The sequence below is a fragment of the Patagioenas fasciata genome, chromosome 5, assembly GCF_037038585.1.
Source record: "Patagioenas fasciata isolate bPatFas1 chromosome 5, bPatFas1.hap1, whole genome shotgun sequence".
Lineage (NCBI taxonomy): Eukaryota > Metazoa > Chordata > Aves > Columbiformes > Columbidae > Patagioenas > Patagioenas fasciata.
The window spans coordinates 36789698-36816830 of NC_092524.1; the positions used below are offsets into that span (position 1 = coordinate 36789698).

General features: G+C 34.7%; 1 protein-coding gene across 11 annotated transcripts in view; it reads right to left on the reverse strand.

The window, feature by feature from the left end:
- RYR3 (ryanodine receptor 3) overlaps positions 1 to 27133 on the reverse strand; it is a 255759-nt gene that overhangs the window by 34867 nt on the left and 193759 nt on the right. For 7 of the 11 annotated variants that reach the window (XM_065840053.2, XM_065840051.2, XM_065840052.2 and 4 more), the window contains 12 exons: positions 24767 to 25005; positions 23088 to 23169; positions 18357 to 18487; positions 17499 to 17819; positions 16004 to 16244; positions 14998 to 15085; positions 14798 to 14890; positions 6454 to 6624; positions 5939 to 5998; positions 5369 to 5500; positions 4381 to 4493; positions 1571 to 1670 (listed from right to left, as the gene is read on the reverse strand). In XM_065840053.2, the coding sequence (XP_065696125.1) occupies positions 1571 to 1670; positions 4381 to 4493; positions 5369 to 5500; positions 5939 to 5998; positions 6454 to 6624; positions 14798 to 14890; positions 14998 to 15085; positions 16004 to 16244; positions 17499 to 17819; positions 18357 to 18487; positions 23088 to 23169; positions 24767 to 25005 (1771 nt within the window). Of the gene's footprint in view, positions 1 to 399; positions 497 to 1570; positions 1671 to 4380; positions 4494 to 5368; positions 5501 to 5938; positions 5999 to 6453; positions 6625 to 14797; positions 14891 to 14997; positions 15086 to 16003; positions 16245 to 17498; positions 17820 to 18356; positions 18488 to 23087; positions 23170 to 24766; positions 25006 to 27133 lie in introns of all 11 variants that reach the window. The other 4 variants (XM_071809340.1, XM_065840054.2, XM_071809338.1 and 1 more) reach the window with 1 other exon arrangement.

Genomic DNA, 27133 nt, shown 5'->3' on the forward strand with positions numbered 1-27133 from the left:
AAATGTTAAAATTAAATATTATGCATCAACAAAAAATTTAAAGAGGGGAAAAGGATCAATTGTGTCAAGCTTTAAAAATCCAGTAGATAAAATGTAGGAACATAGGAATTACCGTAATGACAAAAATAGTCTGACAGTTCATCTAATCCATTTATCATCCCAAGAATGAGTATCACATAGTTCGTCTGAAGACATAGACCACCTTAATGCACATCACAGGATTAATGCCTTTTTGACCACAGCAGAAAATTACCTTATGCCCTGAAGCATAAGGATTAATATTTCATAAGTTTATGCATATGCATACAGTACAAAGAAATTAAATATAGGTTATAATGGATACATAAAATATACACTGAAGTGGGCACTGAAAATCTGCCCAATTATGTCAGTACTTACAGCCAAATCTTGAACTAGTTTCTCCTCAAATGAATATTCCTCTGTTTCTATCCAATAGTTCTGATAGCCATGGAGGAAGAGGTTAATAGAACGGTGCCTGGGGGGTTGTGAAAGGGAGATCAAGAGGGGTAACGGAACATCGTATAACAGCTGAGGTGGTTAATGATTAGTAAGGATACATATTTGTACAATTCTGATCCTCTGATTGGTCAGTGAAACAAAATGCAAAACATAACATTCAGTGAGAAACCTGCATGTGCTTTTGAACATGCTTACTTTTTTTTTTTTTTACACATATGTGTACATTATTTTTTGTTTAGAAGGCTTTGTGAGTGCTAATATAAATTATATGTGAAAATGCAGGACTAGAACCTTAATGCAAGTGTAGGAAAAACATACACTTGAACAGACTGAGAATGAGTGGGTGGGATTAACACCTATGAGATGTAAATATAGTTTACTAGATTTAGGACATTGAGACAGCAGAAGTTGGCCATCAACACCAAAATGATTTTCAAGTGCTTTCCAGCATCTTATCTGTAGACAATCATTGCCTTCTTCCACATAGAGAATGCTAGCCTCGGCTTCTTTGCTTTCAGTTCAAAATCAGGGCAGTATTAATGTGTCCTCAAAGAAGCTGGATTAGAAGTAGACAAAACCTGCTCTAGAAAATGACCAGTTTCGAAAACTCTTAGGCATATTAATTACTACTATACAGTATTCATTATTTTAACTTTCCACAGAAAATACACCTCATGACAATAAGACTACACATAAAAGTGGTCAAACCATTTCATTTTTGCATTACATTTGGGGGAAAAATTTGTTTTGAGGTGCACTACATGAAGTTACAAAGGTTGTTCCATGTGGCCTTTTCATTTACTTATGTCCTGCACCACTAACAAAATTACACAAGGTTGCTGTATATAGTATGACTTGTTTGAATACATTGTGCACATGAATTGTTATTTTATAATAGAATAGCTATTGAGCCAGCCTTCTAGGCTTTTCTGCTGGCACTGGTGCCATTTTATTATCAAATGTCAAAAACTGACCAATCAGAATCTCCTCTGAAAAATTGTACAAAGTCATGTTGTATGATAATATCAGATCATGGCTGGGAAGGAATAAGTGTGCGCATAAGGAAGAGGCTCTCCACAAGTTACATTACCGTTAACTTGAGTATAAGCCTGTCATACTGAGTTTTTTCATGTACTTTTTCCAGCCAAACACGTTGAAAGGTGCTCAGGAAGAAATTGCTAATTTTGTGTCTGAAGAAAAGCATATAGGTTTTCATTGAAGAAAGGCACAAATTAAATTCAATAAAGTAGTCAGAAAGAATGTATTCGTAAACTGTGTATGAAAAATTGCCATGTACAACATCGCTGTATCTATGGGCATATCCAGATGACAGCCAATAAGACAAATAATTTCAGATTAATTTCCTTGTAACATCAAACATAAATACACACATCTCAGAGAAGACATTTATCACTTAAGACATTTTTCAAAGCCATGTGCATTCATTAAACACAGAACATGAAGAATTAGTGTTTCCTAATTTAACTGATTTTTTTTTCCTCAAAAAATAAAAATATTTTAAAATACAACTATTTCTTCTGTATGTCCAGGCATTTCTCAGAAAAGGGAGTACTTGTAATATTTACACCTGAAGTTAAAGTATTTTTTCTATGATTTGCACATCAATAGACATTTCAGTTTCTGAAATAAGTTACTGGAAGTCCTAAAAACTGATACATATAAGAATGTATTTTGAAGAAAAATAGATTAAAAATATGAGAATAAACCGTATTAAAAAGCACCTAAAACTCCAGAAAATTTTTGAAGAGTGAAGATTCAGTCTTCTCTAGGATAAATGAAAGGGTATCACCATGTTTGCTTACCCTCCTTTAAATTAACTCATTTTAGCATTGATTTTAGAACTACCACTCCCAGTATAAAGCTGCAACTAAAATGACGAGATAAACAAGATCAGTAGAGCTGCATTTGAAACTCTGGTTAAAAGGATTTGCATAACTCCTGGAGTTAATCATACCCCACTTGAAATGATCTCCCTAGGGTTCAGAGATGTATTAGCAACATAATCAGTTTGAATGACGGAGATAGTTATAGGTACATAATAGTGAAAGCCTCATTTTCCTGTCAGAATACTGCGATCTATCCAGACAAAAAAAAAAGTGTCTATAAACTACTGAATTTAAAAACTTTGTTCTGCACTTATCAATTGAGCAATATACCTACCTAGAAGTTCCTGCTCATTGTGCGGGGTTTGGATCAGGTGACCTTTAAAGGTCCCTTCCAACCCAAACCATTGTATGATTTTATGATTCTACATCCAAAGTGTTTTTTCCCTCTTGCCTGTTTTGAAGTGCAGACACCACAATGAATTGGCTAAAATAGTTTTATGACAGTTTATTTTTAGAATCTACAAGACAAAATAACTGGACAGATTTGCCTCATGTTCATATTTAAATTAGGAGAAAACTCCACCACAAAATCTACCATCAAGACTGAGAAAAACCAACCTCAATCTTTTTAACATAGGAAAGTTTTTAATGAAAATTACAGATAATGAAAATGTTTTACTTCAATGTATATTACTCCATATTTTCTTGAAAATGAAAATACAGATTCATAACCCATTTTGCCTTTTGGCAAGCATTCCATCAACCTCAAAAATAATAAATAGAAGTGGGTTTTTTTGAAGGCATTTGGGTGTTCATACATATTTCAATGATTTTAAGAATTCACAAATCCAGAACACTGTAGTAGCAAAAAATGCTCACAAAAAGGTAATACTGAAATGTGTTTTACTCATATCACTTCCTCTTGTTTCTCCAAACACAATTCTTGAAGATGAAATAGTTGATACTAGCCAGTTTTTTTTCTTACGTTGTACTTACACCTTTTCATTTCTCTGGTTCTTCAAAGATTTCCTGGTGGTAGTGTGACCACTCAGAAAAGTTGTTATAGTCTAGAACTACTACATTTTGTAAAGGAAGGATGTGTGCTTTTTACTTTTTGTCTTGTGCAAACCTAACATTCTTCCAGTATGTTAGTGGCACAGCTACAGACCTCAGCTAGGCAATCTCAAGCATGTAGGCTGGCTTTAATAAAGGCATTTAAAAATGCAATGCAACTAATCTGTTAAATACTTTGCAAACAATCTTTGAACAAAAATATTAATCACAAAAGGTGAACACATGCAGAAGAAGGTGAGAAGCAAATTTAATTAAAGAGCTTAGGCTGTATCTGAATAAAAGGCAGATTTGTTGAGAAGGAAAAAGGTAATGGAAATGACCCCAATGCGGCACAGTCTTAATATTCTGTTTAAAGTAGTAGATGGATTCAGGCACAGGATGCAATTTATCTCAGACTTTGTGGTATCTACATTCAACTAGAGTAAGAAGCAGAGCAACACACAAGTCGAAAATATCATTCTACACTGCTATGCCCCAACAGCCACTTTAATGCATATATTAATAACATTCTGATGTAGGAGCTAAATATTGCCTCAGAAAAGCTAAAGAGCATGAAGTGTTCGTGCAATAGGAGAGGACTAGCCACACAAATCTTAAAAAAAAAAAAAAAAGTACGAACACAGGAGAATAAAGAGTAACAATTGCAACCAATCAGAGGCAAAAAGGGACAGAAACAGCAACTTCACCAACTTCTTAATTTTCACAGATAACTTGAAGAGCTATGCAGAGTAGCAGCTGACAAAAATGAAGCATTTTCATTTTGAAGCCGTGTAATTCCTATCGTCTTGTCCCACTCTGGTTATTTGTCATGAGAAGTATTTTGCTAATGTGAGGAATAGCTTATAACTAACTAACTCTTCTGTCTCAAACAAAATTACATAGGCCTAACAATGAACAAACTTGTAGGTGTACACACAAGCAATACTTGCACTCAGAAATGTAAACAAAATAAAAAATAATAGACATTTAAGCCATTTACCTTGGTAAGTTGTATAATGGTGCCATTCTGAAACACGCAACAACAGCCCTTTTGCGTTGTTTTGACAGGAGTTTGTGCCAAACAGCTTTCTTTGATCTGAGTGGTTGTTCAACCTATGGGAAAATATCTTCTAGTAGACACAGTGGAAACTCTCAACTTTTATTCAAGATTTTATTTTTAGCAAGTGGTTAATGTAGTTAGCAAATTAGAAATTGTTACAAACACTCCCCATCATCTGAAAAAAAAAGTTATTGTTTTGTTTTTCTCCTTTTACTTTTTGTTTGTTTGTTTGTTTTGTTTTTGTTTTTAAATGAATAAGAAAAAATACTTGGGGCCTTACATATAATACCTCTCAGTTTATACAGTAAAGCTCGAGATGGAAGAGTATCTCATGTGGGACTCCATGCTAAAATTCCAAAATGTTTTTTTTTTACCTGTTTCTAACTATACAAATGCAATTGCTCACGTGAATGAATTTCTGTGCTACACTACTTGTGAATGAGGTGGATTAACTTTGTGTGGAAAGTGTACAAATGCCTTTTTGCATTTAAATTGTATCATTTGAATGAACAGGCAATAGATTCAAAAGTTGCTACAGCATCCTCAAGTGCAGAAATAGGAGACAGGCTAAAACCAGTATATTGAAAATAAGTGCAAATGCAAACATCTCTTCCTAAAATTACAGAGTTTTCAGCTACACTGTGTTTATGATTTGTATACTATTGTTGTGACTGTTCACAAAGTTTTGCAGAGGCAAATATATCCTGAGTTTCCCCTGAAGCTAAACTGAGGCACTTCAACACATTACATTAGAAACTTCACGTATTTACACATTTGTATGTGCATGTGTGTGTGCATGCCTGCATACCGAAAAATAATTTTTATCTGGAAACGTTATTAATGACACTCACTAAAGCTGAAAAAGTCTCAACAAGGAAAAAACCTCATGCTGCTTTACAACAAACACAGTGTAGACATTTAACTCTACCTGTTCCAGATGATACAGAGCAGCTGATATCCTCTGCACACGTTCCACATTTCTCTCAGGATCCGTAGGTTCATCATTCTTCAAAATGTCTTTGTACAGATTTAACTGCCATTTCACAGCTGGATCATCAGACTAAAACCCAACATATTTCATATATAAGTTGATGAATGAAGATACCAAATTTGACTAACACCGCTATTATTCTCATAGTATAACAAGGAACAGTACACATAATTCAACTAGAAATACTGTCTAATCCTTAGAGCATGTTAAGTTCAAGAAGAGATGTTGAAATACTATCATTTTAATTGTATTTTCTTATTGGGTCAAGTTCATCCTAAGTAATTATAGCTTTAAAACTGCCAATATCTCAATTCTTTACACTTGTCCCATTCTATAGGACTTCCTGAAACTTGGAAATACCAGCCAAAGCTGGAGTTTTTTTGTTTGTTTTTGTTTTTGTTTTTTTGTTTTTTGTTTTTTACTTATCATGATAAACAAAGCAGTTGTGATTTCTGTGTTTTAAAAATGCACATCAACATCCTCAAGAAAGATTTTTTCTTATATTACCTTTTCCTGCAAATGTAGGTTGTTACGTAAATGTTCTTTGACTTCATCATCAGTGTCTCTCTGTAGAAAGATAGAAGTATTTTTCAATTTTGGTTATGATCCATCTCATAAGAACATGTACAACATAGAACAGCTATTATTTTAATATTAAAACTTAATATATTTTGTTTGCAAAGTACTTCATTTACCAGAAGGGCATAGGACAAAGAATTTCTTTAATTTTGACCACAAAATGTGTTAAACATTGAAGAGAATTAAAGGTATTTCAGAATTTGGTCCAAATGAATATCCATATATAAAATGTACATTGTATAAAAATTGAAAATATCATGGAAATTATGGCAGCTGTCTATACACACCATGTTTTCTTGTGAAAGCACAATTAGCAGCTATAATTGCTTACAGTACAATGATATATTTAATTATATGGACTGCTTAATTATCTATGCCTCAAAGTTCTGTTTATAAAGTTCTGCTTATTTTGCCTTAGGAATGACTACCATATAGACACTTACATGGCTGTATCTGCTCTTAGCCAAAGAGATGAGCTCTTGATCTCCAGGAGTACACATATTCAAACCAATAGGAAGCATCTTTTTAAGTGCAGCTACAATCAAGGATGTTTGTATGGAGTACAAATCCCCTCTACGTTTTGTTTTCTTCCTCTCTTGATCTTGTCCACCAGACTATGATTAAAAAAATTGAGAAGTAAATGACTGTAATTCTCTGATCACACACTTTTCCAACATGCTCTTCCCCTAATGGTCCAAGGAAACTATATTTCTGATGTATTACAATAAATTAAAGATGCCACATTAGAGGAAGAGTGTACAGACTTGACTGGGAAATGTAAAGGAATACTTTTGGTATGCAGCAATGTAGAAACTGCAATAACAATAATATAATAGCAGTAATATACTTTTGTGTTCATACATATAAATCTAAGTATGTTTTCTGGTTCTTACCTCTCAAATCAGAAACAATCCTAAAATTAAAAGCTGAGTCAGTCTCAGGGGACTTTATTAGTCCTCAGTGTTACAGAGACAGATTCAAGATGTTTACACTTTCGTGAGAAACTCACTTAAAGGTAGTTATCCAGCATATGAATTAATGAATATTGCCCGATTTGTCTTAACTGAAAAATACCAATATCTAAAAGGGTTTGATTCAATGCAATAAAATGCCAATGAATTAGCACCTCAGAGAAAAGCACTGCCGTATGGCTTTGGCTAATACAACTAACTCTGGCAAGAAAAATTAAGTCTTTTGCATCTTTGGAGATAATGAGTAATAGGAAAAGGAAAATAAAAGAGACAGATAAGTGAACAGCACAACAGAATAACATCTGCCCTATCTTCTTACAACAGACACTGTGCAACAATATTTCACACACAACTTTTCATTTATGAGACAGCAAATTGAAATCTTTAGAAGAGACCCATATATTTAATGAACATACGGTAAACAACAAAAACATAAAAATAGCCCAGTTCTGAATTCTGCACCTAGATTAAACTCCTACTAGACTCAAGGGGAGTTTTGCCTAAGATAAGATTTCAGGACTAGGCCTCCAGGCTTATACACCACTACAAAATAGCAAATGCTTGCATTTAACCCTCCACATCCTTTTCCCTCTGTCAATTAAGTTTTAGTGATTACTGTTTTTGTAATACATTGTGTAGTTCCACATAAGGATACCACAGAATCCATTGCAATTCATTATTTACCAATTATTACTGCACTATTATCACAGTAATCACTTGAAGAAAAAAAGGCAGCCATACATATTCTACTCCACGGTAGATTTTGGCAAAGTCTGTCTACTAGAAGGTAAATCTCTGTGTCCATAGCTGATGTTGAGCATTTTGAAGGTCAGAGGGAATACACAATGGATGTGGCTTCCTTTCTTAAGGGACTAACAATTGCAAGAGAGTACTTTGTCTCAAAGCTTTGCTTTTGGAAGTGCCTTAGAAGTAGCAGTGATGTAATGGCTATAATAATGACGTTATTTGTACTCTACATTGAAAGCAGACACAAACAAATCCCACAATGTATCACTGCATTCCAGTGGCGTCACTATGCATCTTAAACAGGGAAGAACAAAATATATAATAGATATATTAAAAAAAAAAAAAGAAAAAAGAAAAGGAGAGATAATGGTTTACTTTTCTTTATCTTCATGCTTGAGTACATTTTACACATCCAATTTTCTTTATTTTAATTTGAGATTAATAAACTAGGTATGAAAAAAATAGGTGAACCTTAAAACCTGAACATTTTTTTAAACATGAAAAGAAGATCCATTCTGCCTCTGCCATCAAATTCTGCTGTCTGTGAATTCACAACTCCTGCTGATAAATGTGTAAGTAGAGTCACGGACAGAAACCTAAATGACAATAAAATTATGTCTCTTTCAGTTCTAATATGCACCTATAAGACTAAACACAATAGCTGCATTTCATATGTAAAAAGCATTAAATTGAATATATTTTGCCTAAATACTTAACTGTACTAGAAGGACCTCAACAAGAAGAATGAAATAATCTGGTTGCCTGACAGCGCATAATGATCTTACTGGTGTGAGGACTTAAACACATAATTTGACATATCTTCAACAAACACATAAAGAATTCTCCAATCGATTCATTATAACTCAATACACAATCAAAAAGAAGAAATAATTTAGCTGTACTAAAAAAATCAGCTAGAACTGGTTAAGATGATGGAATTAATATTTTTAGTATTTCCAGCGCTCCTTAAACTTTTGATTCTCCAAGATCATCATAAAAGCATTCATTAATTCCTACTCTATATACCTGGGGAAATTTGACAATAGCAAACCATGAAATCAGGTCTATTAGTTTAACACAACTGCTCTGGTTTAACTGATTAAAAACTCTTCACAGCATCATGTGTGCTTCTCAGCACACATGGTAAAGGGAAAGATGAAAGGGCTTTATGCTCCATTTTGCTGTTCTTCATCTTCACCAATGAAGAATACAGCATAGTTCGAAAAGTACTCATCTATCTTAGAAATTCATACTAAAAAGATAATATAAGTGATGCAAAGGAAGGGGAACTATGGTTCATTGAAGACAAAGAAAACTCTGAATACATTAAATACATAAAAGAAATTGGGATTATCCAAAAGTTTTGTCACACCTCACATCTTTAGTAAAGGTCTTTTTAATTTTGGAAAAAGGTAGGATTTGAACTCTATATCTAATTTAAACTTACTGGTTCTAATGAAATCTACAATTCATTTACAGACAGGCCATAGGTTATAGCACAGTTCTTCCATGCATTTTTGTTGAATATCATAAGCCAAATACATGTTTCTGATTACTCTACTTAGGCATTGCTTTTGCAATATCTGCTACAATATAATAATAATAAAAAATCAGAATGCAGAAAGACAGCAGAGGCAGAATGTAGATCTAAAATAATTACAAAAGCTAACTTTACTATATCTTCACATTAAGCAACACGTGGGAGTGCCAAAGGGAATTTCAGGTGCTCTGGCCACATACTGTCACTTTAACTTGGGGAAAATTTACAGTAGGTGGAACCTGGGCCTTCACTTTGTGACGCCACTGCTATGGTCAATGAAAAGAATGCCTGGAGCCTGACCATCTCTAAATCTAAAACAAAGACACATCATGCACTTTGACCTGTACCTTTACTTGCATGGCCTGTATGAAAGAAAAATAAAGGGAAAACACATGAGTAAAAGAGATGAAAAAATGATAATTTTACAAGTTAGTAATAAACTTACTCAACTTACTGAGGACAATAAAAATACTATAAGTTTGTAGCTCAAATTATAGACTGTGAATGTATAATCAAATGAGATCTTAGTGAAATAATTCTTATTCAGTTTAATCCTTATTAAATGATAAAACTTCTGAATTTATCTGTTGCCATTCAGCACTACCATTTGTTGCTTCAGTACATAAGGAACTATATCTAGTAAGCAGCACATCAATATACTAACTATTGCATCTTTTCCCAATATTACTAAAAGGAGGAAGGTATCTGGATCAGACATTTTCATCAAAATAGCTCTTTCTACCTCTTTTCCCCTACCATAATACGATTGAGAAATATATCTTTAGAAATGGAAATCAAACTACCACTGTGAAGATGCAGTTTTTCATTTATAGGTGTATTTTTTCCCATTGCATAGTTCTTTACTGTTTTGAAGACAGCCTGAGAGAAAACTTGACTTAAGCTAATATCTCTCAGCAGTGCCCATTTTGAGAACACTACTAATACACTCAACTGTAACTCTCATATACCAACAGGTTTGGGTTTTTTTCCCTGTTTCTTATGTTAATACCATAAATACACTTAAATAAACATATTCTAGAGTCAACACCACATTGTGTCAGTCAGTCTTCAGAAGATAACAACAAAACCATGAAGCCATGGTAAAACAGCGAAAATATTTCAACTGTTACTCAAAAAAATAAACACAAACAAGACTCCTCTTCTATGGTAGGTCTAATATTAATGTTTTCTTGTGATACTTGAATTAGCCTCAAAATGTTGAAGCTAAGCTGTTATTAGAATATCTTTCTATACTACTATATTTATATCACATAGTGAAGAAAATCAGCTATAAGTCAAGAAAGACAGAAAGAATAATCATCAAGTTAAGTCTTAGGCATTTTAGAACCTTCAATGCCTTACTCAAACAAATAGTAAATTTTAATTGACAATTTCAATTGTGTGAAATATGTAGATGCTGCACAGACATGGCTTGGCAGATATACACTGAAGTACAGACAAGATGTTAAGTATGTTTCATTTATTAGAGATGATCATAAATGAAATTAACTCATGATTTACCATAGCATATCTAGAGGAAAGGTATTCTATGCAACTGAAATAGTCTCAGAGATCTAAAAGTCTGGCAGAAAATATGAATAAGAAATCCTTAATTATTGTAAATTTGTAAATGATATGTACTACGTATTACAAGTGGGCACAAACCACAATGCTGTTTCATAATACAAACTTGGATTTTATGACTGCCTCAAAGTTCTATAATAGGTCTATCCAAACACTTTTAAAAATAGATACAAAAAAACCTCCTAGTGAGGGCTAGTCAAATAAAACTTCAGTAGGACACGCAAGTGTTTAGCAACTGAGGTTATATATCCAACCACGCATTCATTTAGATTCCAAAACTGACACAGAAAAAAATGCCCACGTATGTACTACACATTTATTATAAACCTACAAATGTATACATTTAGTCTTTTATACCAACTAACTGTACAACACCATAGGACATCATTGCATCTTAATCAAAATGCTTTTTTATCAACAAAGCTATGAAGGGTTCAAAAATAACAGATTAGTGCAGCTGAATGTGTTTAAATTCTCCATTTCAACACTTCTATAACAAATCTACTATTTCAATATAAACTAAGTTACCAGTCTCTCTCAGTCTAAAAGTTCTCTAACTTACCATTCCCCTCCGAGCAATCTGCTGCCATTTTTTTAGAAAAGAAAAATTAAGAGACTTGCTCAGCTGTTAATACATTTATTTGAGAAAATATTAACAAAAGTAATATTGTATATTTGAAATACAATGGGTACTTGATTTATTGATTGTAATGATTAATCATTTGTCACCATTGCTATTAGCTACTGATAAATAACGTCATCCTAATCCTTCATCCTCTGCATATCTTTTTCTGCATATGGCATGTAAAGATATAGAACATTCCATACATGATATATCACACTTTACATGCTAGTACTATCACAGTTATTTGTATCTTAGGAAAAATGCTAAGTCTCAGCTGTAAGACAGGCAGGTGTGTTAAGCAGAATCAGATCAGCATGGGGCCTTATTCCTTTAAGAGACCCCAAACTTGAGCCAACTGTTAACAGCCAAGGTCCATATTCATCTATACATTCCTATGCTTCATAAATACCAGATATGGTTGCTTCCACTAAAAATAATATCAATAACGAGGAACTGATAACAAAGAGGAAAGTGCTAATTATTCTGTTAGCATACTACTTCCTGAGCTGAATGCTAATATTAAAGCAAGAAATTATAAATATAATGTTCCCTAATGTAATGTCCTCTACTGATAATTCTCTGAGGATACAAATAACTATTAAACCTTGTAAGAAATCCTGGTACTCAATTACTTAGAGGATTTCCTGTTTATTCTAAAACATGCAGTCTTACAAAAAACCATTCAGATCTAAATTTATGCTTTAACGAATATGCTGTTTGAGAGCACTCAAATTATATATTATGAAATGGTAAACCATTTATAGAAACCATATATAGAAACCATATATAGAAAACCAATACAGCACTTCTAAAAGACGCCTCATGGATTTGTATCATGGTATTCAAGTGTCCTGGTTTTGGCTGGGATAGAGTTAATTTTCTTCCTAGTGCCTGGTACAGTGCTGTGTTTTGGATTTAGAGTGAGAATTAAGTTCATAACACACTAATGTTTTAGTTGTTGATGAGCAGTCAAAGACTTTCCAGCTTCTCTGACCATGCCAGGTGCACGAGAAGCTGGGATGGGGCACAGCCAGGACAGCTGACCTCAACTGACCAAAGGGATATTCCATACCATCTGACATCACACTCAGTATATAAAGCTGGGGGAAGTAGAAGGAAAGTGGTGACATTTGGAGTGATGGCATTTGTCTCCCCAAATAGCTGTTACGCCTGATTGAGCCCGGCTTTCCCGGAGATGACTAAACACCTGCCTGCCCATAGGAAATGGTGAATGAATCCCTTGTTTGGCTTTGCTTGCATGTGCAGGTTTTGCTTTGCTTATTAAACTGTCTTTATCTCAACTCACGTGTTTTCTCACTTTTACTTTTCTGATTCTCTCCTCCATCCCATCAGGAGTAGAGTGAGCGAGCAGCTGTGTGGTGCTTAGTTGCTGGCTGGGGTTAAACCACAACATTTAATCATCATGAAACAAATGCCTCTCTATGTGATCAGCTGTTCTGCAATCATTCCTGCAGATATGGTACCATATTAATAAAATATTCTGTCATGAACAATACAATCTTTTATTTCTGCCCATAAAAAAAATAACCATGCACAGTGTTCTTGAATGCTATGATTTGATATCAATATGCTTACAAGAAATTATATGCATGTAAAAAAAAAGTAATCTTTCTGTACTGTATACCCATATGAAGAAAAGCACATATGCATCTACATCCCTGTTACGTACGAATATATTTACACAAGTATTTATGCATAATATATCTGTAAGTTTAAATACACATAAGAGGCATTTGAAAACGTAATCTCAAAAGAAAATTCTTTTAAATTTGGGTCATATAGATTCTTGATTTTCAATTCTTCTGATTTTATCCAAATCAGAGTGGCGTGAGGGATACCTATGTTTAGTAAAGATTTGTTTTGTAATTTCTGCCATGCCAGAATGACTAAAATATGATAGTGTTCATATCATATTGTCCTACTATCAATACTGCAGTGGGACACAATATATATTAAATATCAATCAACTGATTCTATTCTATCATGTTTTAAAAAATAAAAGTACATCTAATTCTTGGCCAATTCTAATGTATTAATGTTTAAGTATACATATTGAATGTACGTGTAGTCACTGCCATATGATAAGAATACAGAGCTATATGTTAGACTCTTAAGGTGCAACTGATCATCAAATAGCTTGGTCTGTGCCCACTACTCATCTTGCTAATGAGGGTAATACAAACATTTCAATTCTATCACGCAATTTCGAGGAGCTGCATCTTGAAAACAAGAAAACACATGAAAAAGTTCCTTTTCCCCAAATACAGAATTCTCTATATAGTATGAATTGCTGTTCAGTGCCAGTCATGAACTATTGAAAAAAAAAAGTTTATATTTTTCTTGTAAACTTTGTAATACTAGGGTTTGGCCTAACCGAGCTTCAGAACTTAAAAAAATATCATAGAAAAGAAACAAACAGGTTTTTTTAAGAGAATTAAGAAATGTAATAGCATCTGTGATTCTGTGATTTTACCTCTCTATTGTCTGAAGTTAGAATAGCTAGGTTACAGACAGTCAAAATATAGTGAAATACAAAACAATAAACCTCACCACTTCTCTGGAACACTTTCAGAAGAGGATTACTCCAAACCCATTGCAAATATGAATAAAACCAAGGGTTCTTTGCTACTTTACCAATGCTAATTTGGAATTAGACTCCATTTGCTTTAGCTGAGAAAGGCAATCAGCCTCACTTAATGTCAAAGCATAATTTACCTTGACAACATGCATTTTCTCTATTATACAGGTAACAAAGGTACTTTCCAGCCATCATGTTGGCATCTTGTCAGATTGAAAATGAGCAAAAAAGAAATGAATGTGGTCATTAATATAAAAAAAAAGAAAAACAGTGCACATGTGGCACGGTGTATGTATGAACAAAGGGGTATATGCAAAGATAGCATTCCTCCATACAAGTTGACAGAACAATATTGATTGATGATCACAAGAAAAAGATCAGGCAACCAATGTTTCTTCACTTGACTTTTACAAAGTCAAACTTTTTTTTTTTTTTCTGAAAGATCAACAACCCATATTCTCTTATAGTAATACATGTAACTTCTTCAAATCAAGATCTTTATTTTCATCTTGTGTCTTTGACTACTTAGCAGACATTTAATAAGTAACTCTAAGGCACACAGCCTATATTTTGCATAGTAGCTATGCAAAGAAAACAAAACTCTTTTTTGCTTCTTCTACCAGCACAGTAGATGCAATCTGAAAAGATTTTCAGAGCCTTCCTAGAACATACTGAACACATGCTGAAGGTTTAACTGATCCACAATTTTTTATTAACTTACTTTAGACATCTTGCTCTTGGTGTCTCCTGTTAAAAATGCCAAATTATTGATTTCATTCTGAATCACAAAATTTTGTTCTTCTCTTTTGAAATTCTAAAGATGAAAAAGAAAAATCACTGGAAGTTTAATTTATCCACAGGTACTACATTTATATTTAAAGATGGAATGAGATGGAAGAAAAAGTATACATCTTATCTTACATGTGATTTACACCATAGGATAAACACTTCAGCTACCATTCGAAAGAGCTCATCAGAATCTGCATCTGGTTTCTTCAGCCAGTTTGCTCTAATTACAAATAAAAAAAATAAAAAAAAAAGGAAAATTTAAAATTAGACATTTAAAATAAGACAACTGAATAAAAAACCCTCTACTTAATACATCAGATTATATTTTTACAGTTAATTTTAGAATTTAATGAGAATCACTTCAATTTAACATGACTACAGAGACCATTTTTCATGGAAGTTTAGCTCCAACAAAACTCCTAATTCTTGGCTGCTTACTTCTGCCTGCTCCTCATCCCCACGGTGCCAACACATTTTTTTTTTGCCTGTTCTGTGAACCGTAACAGACCACGCTGAAAAGCTAAACTCTTTCTCAGAGTATTCATCTACTTTTTTCTTCCATAATAAAACTTAGTTATCAAAACTTTGTGTTGATCATGTTCTGGGACAAAGGAAAGGGAAAGTGTAGACACAAAACAATCCTTCAGTAAACTGTTGAGGAGAAATACTTCTGGTCATTCCAAAGGCAATACAATGTTGTCCAAATACTTTTTATTTCCATTTTAAAAATTTGATATAAAAGATCAACATCTTTGTGGCATTATCTACAAACAGAATGACTCAATTGAGGCAAAATAGTTTTTCACCCCTTCATTAACAGTTAAAGGTTTTAACTGTCTTTTAATTTTTGAAAGGCATATTCATTTGTTATGTCATTGGGTTATGGTAGCATAAATAACGAGTCTGGTCAGGATATACATTCTCAATGATAACAGTGCAGTTACAATAGGACCAAATAAGCCAAATGCATGTGAGGAAAAAGTGTGAATTCAAGGTATGTCATTCTATAAGTTAAGAATCTTAAAATACTCAGGATTGGATTCTTGGTGTAACATGACGTACATTGTGCTCTTTCTGATTATCTGATCATGTACTCCAGTACATTACCTAATGAGTTTAATTATTAGTTTTTATTTACCTGTTGTTGTCTACATAACGTATCAACATTGGATAGAAAGCATAAAGGTCCCTACAAAGCACAGCAAACTCATCGAGAATTAGCAGCTCAGCTTCTTGGGTGTCAGATTTGCTATCTGCTTTCAGTTGCTCCTCTTCCATTACGATCTTTACAGCCTTCTTCTTCAATTTCTCCAGTGTTGGAATAAAGTGAGTTTTGAGCAGATCAGGCCTGGCTTTGCTGATGATGGGTTGAGCATAAACTATACATAAATACATAGATAATACTGTGATTAATGCACAATTGACTTTTTCCTTAAATTGATATGAACTCCGCAGTTCTAGAAAACACAAAGGTCATAGTGCTTCACGTATTTCTGAAGCATCAAAAAATGAATATAGCTTTATAACAACTGTGTGTAGTTAGAGATTAAAAACTAGTTACTGGGAATTCAGGTAATAAGCATTTCAGTCTTATATCAATTAAACTACCATCATTTTGGCAAGTCACATGTCTCTAACTTAGAACCTAAAAAAAAGTAGGAGTTGAGACACAAAGTCCTCACAAAAATACTGCTCATTTTGTTTTGTTAGGGTTTTTTTGTTTGTTTGTTTGTTTTCCTTTGGGCAGGCTAATAAAATGCAGATCACCTGAGTAAAAAGTCCTTGGAAGAGCCACAAAGTACATTATTTCCTTATGTAGGTAAGCAGCCTTTACAAAACTACAAGTAGTGGTCTCAACAATTAAGTAGCAAACTTCTTACTAGATTTTAATGGAACCCTTATTATTAGCTGAAAATCTTCCACAATTTAAAATAATAGTGAAAACCTGGTACCAATGGGGCATTACAATTTAGCAGGAAATTATTACCTTTACATAGATCTTCCTGAACTACCTTATTGCATATTACACTTATTGCTCATTATACTGTTACACTGTTTAAGATGAATGATAAAATTTGGATACAGTAAATTTCTTTAGCTAGTTAACTAATAAACATTACAGGACATTTTGAGAGCTCTTCTTGTTCATTTAATACCTGGCACAGCTACTCAGACAAAGCAACTAATCCTGAACTTGGATTACTTCTGGGATTATTTCACCATATACATTTTCTTGCCCTTTGTCCTGAAATTTCATGAACAAAATTCACAGGACTTACACCCTTGACTGCAATACTCAGTTCTTAGGTGTCTTGAAAAATCAATGGAAGTCACAACCCAAATTAAATGCCAAGGCTCTTACGCAGTGCATAGAGAAGGTAAGAATTTCAAAATCCACTCTTTTGTATAGAAAGTTCTCTGCTTACAGTGATGCTCCAATGTATGCATAAAAATAATAAAGAAAAAAATTTAAAATATATTTCCCTTATTCTTTTTTATCTACTCTTTATCTTTCTTTCCTGCTGTTTTAAATAACAGTTTATTATTATAATATCCCTGAGTAATACGGTGAAGTGTAGAAAAGTAATTAAATATTATTAGGTACAATTACTCTTTAAAAATATTTACAGTACCTGCAATTCTTTTCATCCAAGATGCTTCATCTATTCCCAGATTGTTGTTAATGATTTTCAGAATGTTTCCAAGAACGATGCTCAGATGCTCGGATGTTATCATTGTACAGCAAGGCCCAGCACTTTGAGGAACACTCTCAGACCCTCTTTCCCACCAGTAGGATAAATAGTTGCACAGCATGGGTAAGATAACCTCAATGACATGAGGCATTTCAGTATACCTTGCTCCAGACTCTGCTAAATCATTAATTTCCTTTATTAGTCCATCCAACTGAGGGATCTCTGGACACATCTCTTCTACTGTATCGGGCATACCTAAAACTGCAAGTAAATAAATAAATACAAATAAATACAAAATAAATACAAATAAATACAAAAAACATTGTCATGCAGGTTTTTTTGTTACCAGCTTTGGCAGACAAAACTATAGGACGATTTTGGGGTATACACGGGTCTCCTCATAAAACAGGTCTTTCTGATGGTGTACATTTAACAGCGATAAAGACAATAGCTGTAATAAAGCTACGGCTTTATTATAAGGTGTCCTGCAATTAACTGTTGAGCAGCCTAGCCATGTAAAAGTGCAGAATCGAGAGCTTCTATCAATATTAGTCAAACTCTGACCATTGTTTCCATAATCATTCACACCTTTCACAGCAATTTGAAAAAAATTAAATTCACCTCAGGTGAAAGGAAACAAACAGCTCAGAATTATGGGTGAGACTAAAATTAAACTCTATCTAGTTCATGAACATTTTGGTTTTTTATTATTAAAATTTCTTTGTATTACTACTAGTTGGAAAGGAGCAAACACTTTTGGTTTGTTTTTTTTTTTTTAATGTAAGGAACAGTACTTACTCGCTCTTTCTCTTGCACTTTTTGTGTTGAAGACAGACAATGGGTTGTAATGGTTGAGAGAAGGTTCCAGGAATGCTACTGGAATGGCTGCTGCAAGAGATGCTAAGCACTCACCGAGTGCAGGACGCTGCCTGTATACAAGAGACAATAAATGTTACCTGAGAGAAAAAGTCTTTCACTAGGCTTTTAATGTCTAGCATGCATTAGAAAGCATTAATATTTAATGCTGATTTACTTATCACTTCATTATATTAGGAACTATTTGACAATTTTGAAAAATTGTCTTTCTCACATGAAAAATATTACTGGAAATTAAACTGGTAAAAGAAACACAGTTTGGAAAAGAAGAAAATAAAACAAACCAACAACCTCCCCCAAGTACTGTAAAGGTAAACTACTCCACAGCACAACTGAGCGACTACAAATTGCAGAAAACATATCTAGAATAGGCACAAAGAAGAGATTAGTAATTGCATATTCTTATTATACCTTTGGTTTGCTGAAACAAGGAGCAAAAACATGTAATTCAACAGGAATTTGTTTTGGCAGTCATACCCTTTTTCAAGAGTTCACTTATTTTATATATACATACATATATTTATATGTTTTGCTTCCAACATTACACCATTTCCTTATTCAAATGATGAGAAACACTGCTGCTACTTATTGAACACTGATTTCATGACTTCGTGGCATCCTGTGCAGTGTGCTCTGAAAGGGGCAATTCTGCATCCCCCTCTACAACCTTCTCGTGTTCTTATATTTGTTTGTTCTGTGCTAGCGCTAAAACTCAGAATCTTGATAAGCTGGATGAAGGAACTGGTCCAGCTAAAAAGAAACCTGAGTATAAACCCAAAACAAACCAAGCCAGACCAAGAGCAACAAAACATGCTCATCATCTGGTTGCATAAACACTATTTACCAGAAAAAAAAAGGGGTGGAAATGTGCAGATGAAGGTGCAAGAAAGGCTGAGTTGGTCTGTTTCAGCATAAGATCAGACTCACGTTGGCTTAAAACTAAAGCTAAGGTACTCTTCTGAAGTTCTGATGCACTGTTTATCCAGGACACCTTACAGATTTTGTTACGCTTGAAATACAGATTGGATAAAGACAGTACACACCCTTCATCCTTTGAAGCTCCGTTTTTCTTTCTTTTTTTTTTTTTTTGAATAGCTGTTAATGTTGTTAGCAGAGGTCTTTAGCTAGAGATGCTTTGAGAGACAATGGTATAAAACAATTTTTTAAGCCTACATTTATATATACGTTCCAAATGGAACAAATCACTGCATTGTTCAATCTCCAAGAATAAAAACAAATTTTAAAGGTTTCTTCATGTCAGCAAAGCCTTCCTCATTATGTCACCTAAAGACTGTGACTCATTTACTACCTGATCTTCAAATGCCTATGTCAATTTTTAATTCACAGCCATGCTGGCATGTGAAGAGACAAGCAACTATATACCCACCTATTTTTTCAGTTGCAGGAGAAAAAAAAAAAAAAAAAGGAATTGGCAAAAGCAATGCCCTTACAGAACTGAAAAACATTATAAAAAGGATTTTTGTTCACTTGGCTGTTTCATGTAACACAATTCACATAATGTTACTCTATTTGAAGGGTAAATGCTCATTTGTTCTCTATACAGAAACACTACAGTTTCCTGTTGTTTTACTGCCAACAAAGAAAAGGAAAAGGCAGAAATCAATTACCACAAAATTATAAGAAAGTATGTGCTCCCCCTATACAACTATTTAATTTTCCTTACATCCTGACCATCTATATGGTGTACATTTTGCAATAGAATACATGATACATTAGTATCACAGATACCAACCACAGAACAATTCATTAAAAATGAAATTTTTGGTGATGTTAGAATTCCTACTATATTTTAAAGGCACAGTAATGTTCTCCTCCAAATTAAACTGTATTGAAAGATGCAGTGTTATATATACAAGAGATTTCAAAAATTTTCCTAAAAAGGAAAGTTTATTATGTGTTTGCCTTCTGTTTGATCACGAAAGAAAAACATGGTGTATGTATATATATGTACACAAACACATATTACAAACTAATTTGAAAAGACTAACCTCAAATGCACTGAGGCTATTTAATCACATGCATTACAATGTCATTATGCATGCCCGTCTTTTTATATGAAAGGAAAATACCAAGAAACTGAACAATTATACAACAAGGCTAAGAGAATTACTCTTCAGTACACAGATATTTTCTTTCATATGGAACTCCTAAATATGAGAAAACAGGGGAAAACCTGTAATTTTGCAGGACAGAAATTAGAAAATGTAAAAATAATTTCAGAGCAGATAATGACTGACATATAGAGCAAATAATGTAAAATAAATCACTAGGGGAACTAGGTGATTCAATAGAATTAATGAAGTAAAAGGTACTCAAAGAAAAGCCAAATTAACCCTTTAGACAAAATATGTTAAGATGACAACTGACTGGAAACATTCACTCCAAAGAATGAGGAAGAACTGTCAGAGGCTGATGTGCAAGCCTTGGAAGACATGGAAAACACTTGAAACATAACCAAATCAATCTAGACTTTGAAAAAACAAAGCAAGAAAAAGACCGCCAACTGATGGTATTCATGAAGAAGTATTTCCTATATTACCATTGTTATAACAGACTTTCTTGCATCTTTGGCAGCCTTCATTTTGAGTAGCCTCAAATCCCTCAAATAGAAGTCTTAAACTGAACAGTCTTAATATATATATATGACTGAATACAGCAGTTAATCGTGTCATATTGAACTACATACATTAAAAAAGTGCTATAATTTCTTAACTTATTCAGAAGTTTGTATTTCTCATTATTCCTTTGGAAATGTGTTTCTATAAACCAGCCAGGAAAGACCAAGACACCATAAAGGGAGATACAACTGGGTGTGAAAACAAAGCTTTCAATCCCAAATTTAGGAACTAAATTTCTGATGCAGTGGACGAAAATAAATGGGTACCCAGGTATAGAATTCATAGTCAGTATGCCTATAGAATAACACTACACTTGCCAGTAGAGCATTAGGGCTCAACATAGTCAAGGACTACTGCATTTTGTACCCCATCCTCAACATTTATGAACCACAGAGGCACTTAGACAAAAAAAGTCCACAGAGAAATCAGAAACACCTCCAACATCCTAAATAAGCTAAATACTCTTTGTACAAAAGTGAAAACCCTTGACAATGAAAAACTGTCACAACAAGACAGGAACATCAATCCAATTTTGTATTAGTTCTAAGCCCCAGCAGTCAGGAGTCTTGTAGAATCAGTTGAACTATTTCAGCCATGTAAAGCGATAATCACCTATTAAAAGTGAACTATGACTCATCCTGCAATGGAAGGTAAAACTTCTTAACGTCCCTGCCAAAATTCACCAGGAGAAAAGCTGCACTTGAATCCTAAATCTGAGCATTGTTTAACTTTAAAAACTGCTCAAGTCAGCTCAATCATTCACTTCTATGTTTTGCTGAAATATTGAGCAGCTTGTTTGAAATCCTACCTCCCACCTAGACACTGATGTCTGCCTACAGCCTTAATTTAAGATCCTGAGTGAGTCTAGTGAAAATCAAACTAAATTAAATCCACAGCTGGAAATCTCTCACACAGCCTTAGGAGAATAATTCATTTCTTTGGATTTATCTGATCTGATCACTCTTCCCTTCTAAGAAGACAGTTGCAGTAGAAAAAGGTGATGCTGCTAATATCAATGTTTAACGTAACTGTCCAGTACTTATAGCTCTTGCCAATCAAGTGGAAGCCTGGACTGTGAACTCTTATCATTGAAAGGCAATTCAAACACAATCACCTTTTATTTCCCATGAGATGACCCTGAGTGCTAGTGGGAATAGAGGAAAGGAACTTCCCATTTTGCCTATCAGATCTGTTTCAAAGAATATTTTAAGATTTTCAAGCCAAGAAATAGAAGGAACAGTATAGCTTTGTAATTTAGTGATGGGCATATCAATGATGGAATGTGGATGTATGCGAGAAGGATCTTGTGCACACATGTATATGCATGCAGAGTGGGAGGAGAGACAGTCTGTCCATCAGATCACTCTTGCATTTGGCATGAAAGAATTACTGAAGAAGCAGATATGGATTTGAGCTGCTTTCAATAGAGGAGGATCTAAAATCTAGAGTTTGGAACATATTGAAACTAGATAGTTAAAGGAATTATAGAACCTATTATTTTTAAAATGCAAGTAACTGGTAAAGTGGTTTTCTTTGTACAGTTAAAGGCTGTCAGAATGCTCTACATATGCTCAGGACAACTATTTTTAAAACTTTGTATAGACTTAGGTGTGAGACAGACAGAGTCTACTTAATACTCAGCCTACTTACCACAGTAGTGTGTCTGTTAACATGCAGTAGGCAAACTTCGGGAACCTTAATGGCAACTCATGGAAAAATTTAGCTTTCCCTATGGGAAAAAGAAATTAAGAAACTCTCTGCCGATACACTGCCAGGATGAATTGCTTGGTTTTGCTTAGTGTTGATGTTGTGGTGCTTTTTTTTTGGTTGTGTGTGTGTGTTTGTGTGTGTGTGTATTTGAACTCTCAAGATATAGGCAACTACATTCCAGCTAAAGTATATTTTAAACATGCTCACACTGTTTCAGATTCACCTGTCCTTAAAACTGTTTTATTACCTAAACAACACACTCCTAAAAGAGAAAATTTTACATGCTGACTTTTTCACTCAATACCTTTCAACATAGATGTTCTTCCCAGTCCCAAGGGAATACAGGCTACAAAGAATTCTGTAACATGAAACTTGTACATCACCCACTAGAGGAAAACAAGAAGCAGATTGTCAGTATTTGTTCAACTAAAGACTACTTTCCAAATATTGAATATGTTTTATGCAATCTGATAAACGGTGCCTAAAACTTTTAGCATATGTATCACTGAACACTCTAGGCTGACAATACTCCACACATGCATTATTGATCATCATTTTTTCTGATACCTGATCTGTCATCTACATTAGTTCCAAAACCTAACAGATCATCAGACATTTCAAGAGGCCAGCATATACTTGCTAACAAAATATTGCAGGTTATCACACTTGCAGAGTACAATTTTAAGCCAAACCGCATCAGTCTGTGTGTCTAACCTCTAGGCACATGATCTAAAGGCTTCTTATGTCTTTAAAGAAAGTCTTTTAATGGTTATGAATCTTTTAATTATCTTCTGTTTTGGAACCGTGATCACCCAAATGCATACAAAATCTTGGAAGAGCATATTGCTGAATCTCAAGGTGGAGTTTCAGTAATTTTAAGCTAAATGATTCTAAAAATAATTAAAATTTAAATTAAAAGAACTAAAATGGTGTCCTGGTTTTGCTAAAAAACAAGGTCAGTTTCTCTTTTAGTGAATTTTCCTTTCATCTAAGTTCTTCTAAGTAACTGCACTTTTCTGAATTCGGCTACATGTTTTTGTAGACAGGAGCTGACAACATAACAATGGAATGCAGAATACTGATACAAATGCAAGTCCAAAAAGTGAGAGGGGCATATCTGCAAGGAGGGGGAAATGGAACAGGTGACTAAAATTGACCGAGTATTCTATCCCATCCATGTCATACACCCTATAAAAGTGGGAGGTCACGAGGGACTCGCTCTCTTTGACTATGGCCGTCATCTGAAGAGGACCCTGCCTGCCATCCCTGAAATCCAAGGCCTGATTCCAGTGAATCCTGAATCCAGTCCCAGTTTGCTGCAGAATCCAGCCCAGGACTTCTGGGTGCCTGCCCTGCAGCTGCTGAAGCAGTGTGGAGCCGGGAAGTTCAAGATTGGTTTAGTCTATCTTGTATTATTTTCTCTATTTTATTAGTAGCATTAGTAAAGCATTTTTAACTTTTTCCAACTTGCAAGTCCCTTCCTGTTTTCTTCCTATTGCCTTTCCTTGGTGGGGAGGGCTGGAGGGAAAGGGAAGTGGCTTAACAGAGGGCATCTGCCACAGTTTGTTGTCACCCTGCAATTAAACGGTGACAAAGGATTTCCAAATGTAAGCAAAAAACCACGAAGAATTAATGAGTACTCTCCTTTAATCTAACAAGGTAAAAATATATAAAAAAATAAGCATAATTTAATTTTTAATTTTAGTCTCATCTGTGCAATTGGTAAAAGAGCACTTAAAGGGAAATTATAATCTCATTCTTTATGTCTGAAGAAATATTGTACATAATTAACTTGAAGCTTACTGAGTATTGTTTCTAAACATGCAATAGAAATAAGGTACTATTGAGCTAATTTTCAGATCGAATGCTGGAAATACGTATGTTACTGAAAACAGAATTTAATCCTTTGAAATTATGCAGTCATTACTAAAAAGCATTTGTATTATGATAACACAATAAACTTAAAAAAAAAAAAAGACTCACAAAGTAAATCAATTCCAAACTGATGTTGTGAAATATGTTCAAAAATTGATGTCAAGATTGGTAACAATGCTACTGTAGTATAATTGATATTCTGTGAAACACCCTTCATTTGTGTTCGTGAATGGGTAAATTTTCCAAGTTTAAGATTTTCTGAAGTTTTTTCCAGGTCTTCAGCTGCATTTTCAAAAAAGGCACGCAATCCAGCTTTAACAAGCTCAGATCCTGATTTCATAACAGTTCTGAAAAATAATAAGAGAAAAATATTAACTTTGCATTGATGTTCAGCAGTCATATAGATACATATGCACATGTTGTTTATATTCTGTTGGTCTTCGATGACATACACACATGCATCAATGAACTTTCCATTCTGAACCGTAAAGGACAGTTACAACTACATAGCAGTATGAGCAACAATTAACTTGGAGTATTTAATACAGAATAGTAACAAAGAACTTGCTTCCTTAGTCTTGCCTTTCCAGTTTTTGTGATCTGCTTTCAAATAAGGCAATGCCTTCTCGGCAAACATCACAGGTGCTGAGAAAGCTCCTCTGTGAAGAACGCTCAACAAAAATAACTCTGAATCCCTAAATTTGTGTGAAAGCCACAGTAACTACATATGCAAGGCAGGATATATGCTAACTTATCTTCAAAGCACTCTATATCTAGAAAATGCAATTGCAACACAACCACCATTTTTGCACTCTTCTCCAACCCCTTAATGAAGCTTTTGGTGTTGTTACTCACAATGAGTTTATAGTCAGGCTGCTGTGCAACATGACCAAACCAGAAAACAGCTCAAATTAGGAAATCATCCTGGCCTGTGTTTTAACCTACAGAAGCATTTCAATGACAAGCGATAAAAGTTAGCAAATGTAACTATGCCTATGTATTAATACATTTTGTACACTGCCAATGCCAAATTTTCCAATATGCACTAAACTGTCTCAGTATCTACAGGTATGAATACTTCCAGTTCCAAAGTTCGTGTCATTTTTATCTCCCAACAAAGTCTTCGAATGCCCTTAGAAAGAGTGACAAATGTTTTCAATCTTTTAATGACAGGCACTGAATGGAAAAAATGTAGATGAAAGCGTTCAGATATTATTCTGCTAATTTGGAAGCCAATATCTAAATTACTGATACCAATAATATAAATAATTACAAATAAGGAATAAAAAAACCAGAAACAATCCAAATGCTGCTAGAATCATAGAATGCCCTGAGTTGGAAGGGACCCATAAGGATCATCAAGTCCAAATCCTGTCCCTGCATATGACAACCCCACAGTTCACAGAATGTATCTGAGGGTGTTATCCAATTGCTTCTTGAACACTGTCAGGCTTGGGGCTGTGACTGCCTCCCTGGGGGGCCTGTTCCAGTGCTCCACCAACCTCTGGATGAAGAACCTTTTCCTGATGCCCAGCCTAAACCTCCCCTGGCACATCTTCTTGCCATTCCCTCGAGTTCTATCACTGATCACCAGAGAGAAGAGATCAGTGCCTCCCCCTCCTCTCTCTCCTTGTAAGTAAGCTACAGACTGCCATGAGGTCTCCCACTCTCCTCCAGGCTGAACAAACCCAGTGACTTTAGCTGCTCCTCATACGGCTTCACCTTCAAACCCTTCATCAACCTTGTAGCCTCTTCTGGACACTCTCCAGTAGCTTATAACCTTTTTATACGGTGGCACCAAGAACTGCACACCGTGCTCCAGGTGAGACCACACCAGTGCAGAGCAGAGACGGACAATCACCTCCCTCGCCCAGCTGGCAATGCTGTGCTTGATGCACCCAGAACATGGTTGTTCCTCTTGTCTGCCAGGGCACACTGTTCGCTCATGTTAATCTTGACGTCAAGCAGAACTCCCAGATACCTCTCTGCACAGCTGCCTTCCAGCATCTCATTCCCCACCTGTATGTACAGCCAGGGTTGCTGTGTCCCAGGGGCAAAACTGGCACTTGCCCTTGTTAAACTTCATGCGGTTGGTGACAGCCAGTTCTCCAGTTTGTTCAGATCCCTCTGCAGGGTCTCTCTGCCTTTGAGTGTATCAACAGCTCCTCCCAATTTTGTGTCATTGGCAAACTTACTTAGTATCCTCTCCAGTCCTGTGTACAAGTCACAGAATCACAGAATCACACAAAATCACAGAATGTTGGGGATTGGAAGGGACCTCGAAAGATCATCTAGTCCAATCCCCCTGCCAGAGCAGGAACACCTAGATCAGGTTACACAGGAAAGCGTCCAGGCAGGTCTTGAATTCATCCAGAGTAGGAGACTCCACAACCTGCCTGGGCAGCCTGTTCCAGTGTTCTGTCACCCTCACTGAGAAGTTTCATCTCAAATTTAAGCGGAACCTTTTGTGTTATA